Source organism: Octodon degus, unplaced genomic scaffold (genome assembly GCF_000260255.1).
Source record: "Octodon degus isolate 3935 unplaced genomic scaffold, OctDeg1.0 scaffold00056, whole genome shotgun sequence".
Classification (NCBI taxonomy): Eukaryota; Metazoa; Chordata; class Mammalia; order Rodentia; family Octodontidae; genus Octodon; species Octodon degus.
In genome coordinates, this window is record NW_004524632.1 from 9998109 (window position 1) to 9999840 (window position 1732).

The 1732-nt window shown below is 56.9% G+C and overlaps 1 protein-coding gene across 1 annotated transcript in view; it reads right to left on the bottom strand.

Annotated features, from left to right (window-relative positions):
* Positions 1-295, bottom strand: part of LOC105742501 (keratin-associated protein 2-4-like) — a 17813-nt gene extending 17518 nt beyond the window's left edge. Inside the window, exon 1 of the mRNA XM_023718130.1 lies at positions 3-295. Within this exon, the coding sequence (XP_023573898.1) occupies positions 3-295 (293 nt within the window). The remainder of the gene's footprint in view (positions 1-2) is intronic.
* Positions 296-1732: the final 1437 nt, after the last annotated feature.

Below are 1732 nucleotides of genomic sequence, written 5' to 3' on the forward strand. Positions count from 1 at the left end.
TGGACTGGCAGCAGCTGGGGCGGCAGCACTGGGGCCTGCAGCAGGTAGAGATGCAGCAGGTGGGCCTGCAGCAGATGGGCTGGCAGCACTGGGGCCTGCAGCAGCTGGAGATGCAGCAGCTGGGGCGGCAGCAGGTGGAGATGCAGCAGCTGGGGCGGCAGCACTGGGGCCTGCAGCAGCTGGACACACAGCAGCTGGGGCGGCAGCAGCTGGGCTGGCAGCAGCTGGGCTGGCAGCAGCTCTCCTGGCCACAGCCCTGCTCAGAGCAGACGGAGCCACAACAGGAGTTGACCATGGTGTCGGCGGCTGGAGGTTCTGGGTGGGTTTGCGAGGTGGAGGGTCTGAGAGGTTTGGAAGCCTGGCTGCCCCTGTCCCCTTTTATACCCAGCTGAGCACTTGCTGTCACCGTGTCATTGTTTCCTTGTTTACCTTCCTGGAAAACTTCATCACTTAATCACATACTAGTGAATTTCTAGTTAAATCCTCCAGAAGGAAACAAGCAATATACTTCCTTCCTGTCTGTGTTTGCCATCACAGTATTTGTCATGTTTCCTTCTCTGTGCTATTCCAGAGGGGGGCTTAGGCAGTGGCTTTTCCTGAAGCGCTTATCCCATGCCTCTGGCATTTTGTCCTCTTTTTCTCCTTTAGCCCCCGCCCCCCCCCAGCTCGTCCTGGATGGGTACGGGCTGCATGTACCTGGTTCAAGCTCAGTCACGTTGCCCCTCCATCCTCCCCTCCTCTGGCCCCTTTCCTCACTTCCAAAGTTCTGCCTCCGCTTCCCACCTCTCCTTCATCTCACTCTTGCTTACACACATGTCTCTTCGCAGAAGAGGCGCCGTGTGATGCCAGGCCTTCTGCGCCTGACTTCCTTCTCGCAACGCTACGGTCTCGGCTTCCATCTTCCTCCCAGTGGCCTCGCTTTGCTCCTCTTCACGGCCAAGGAAGGGGTCTGCAGCCCGAGGGCACACCATTTGGCTTTCAGGGGTGACATCCTCTCTGATCTGTACATGGTTTGAAAATACAGCAAGCGTGTGAGTGCAGAGCGTGATCTCCCAGCGCTGATGCATTTCTGTTGCTGCCAAGAAATGTTTGGGTAACATTCTGGGGCAATGTTGGAAAGGATTTGGATGGGCGGACCCGCCGGAGGGAGGGCGTCCCATCTGGCCCGAGGGTGAGGGGACCTGCCGGAGCCCTGGTTGGTGGGCCTGCATGCATGCTAACCTGTCAGATCTCATGCTGGGGGCGGCGGCGTTCTGCTGCAAGCAGCACATGGCAGAGAGCAGCCATTCGTGGCGGCAGCAAAGAGCAGAGAGCAAGGCAGGAGCAGCGGCAGCAATGGTTGCAGAGAGCAAGTCTGTCTCTCTGTCTGTCTGTCTTATGTTACAATCAGGCTGTCCACCCCAGGCTGGGTGTAGCACTCACACCCATAATCCCAGCAGTACTGGACCCATAATCCCAGCCTCGGATCATGAGGTGATCACAGACTGTAAATCTGTACCTCAACGACTGCATGAGGCTTTGGGGGGACAAATGCACACAAACCATAACAAAGGGGTTCTGTTATCCTTTGCTGTCAGAGGTGCATAGTTGAGCTGTTGTTCACAGCCACAGCATCTTATCTATGAACGGGGCTTAGAGTCACTAAGCCTTCAATGATATATGCAAGGTGTCCCACCAGCTGCTCTGGAGAGGGAGCAGGGAAGTCCTCCTGCCCTTCCTGTGGCTGCGTGAG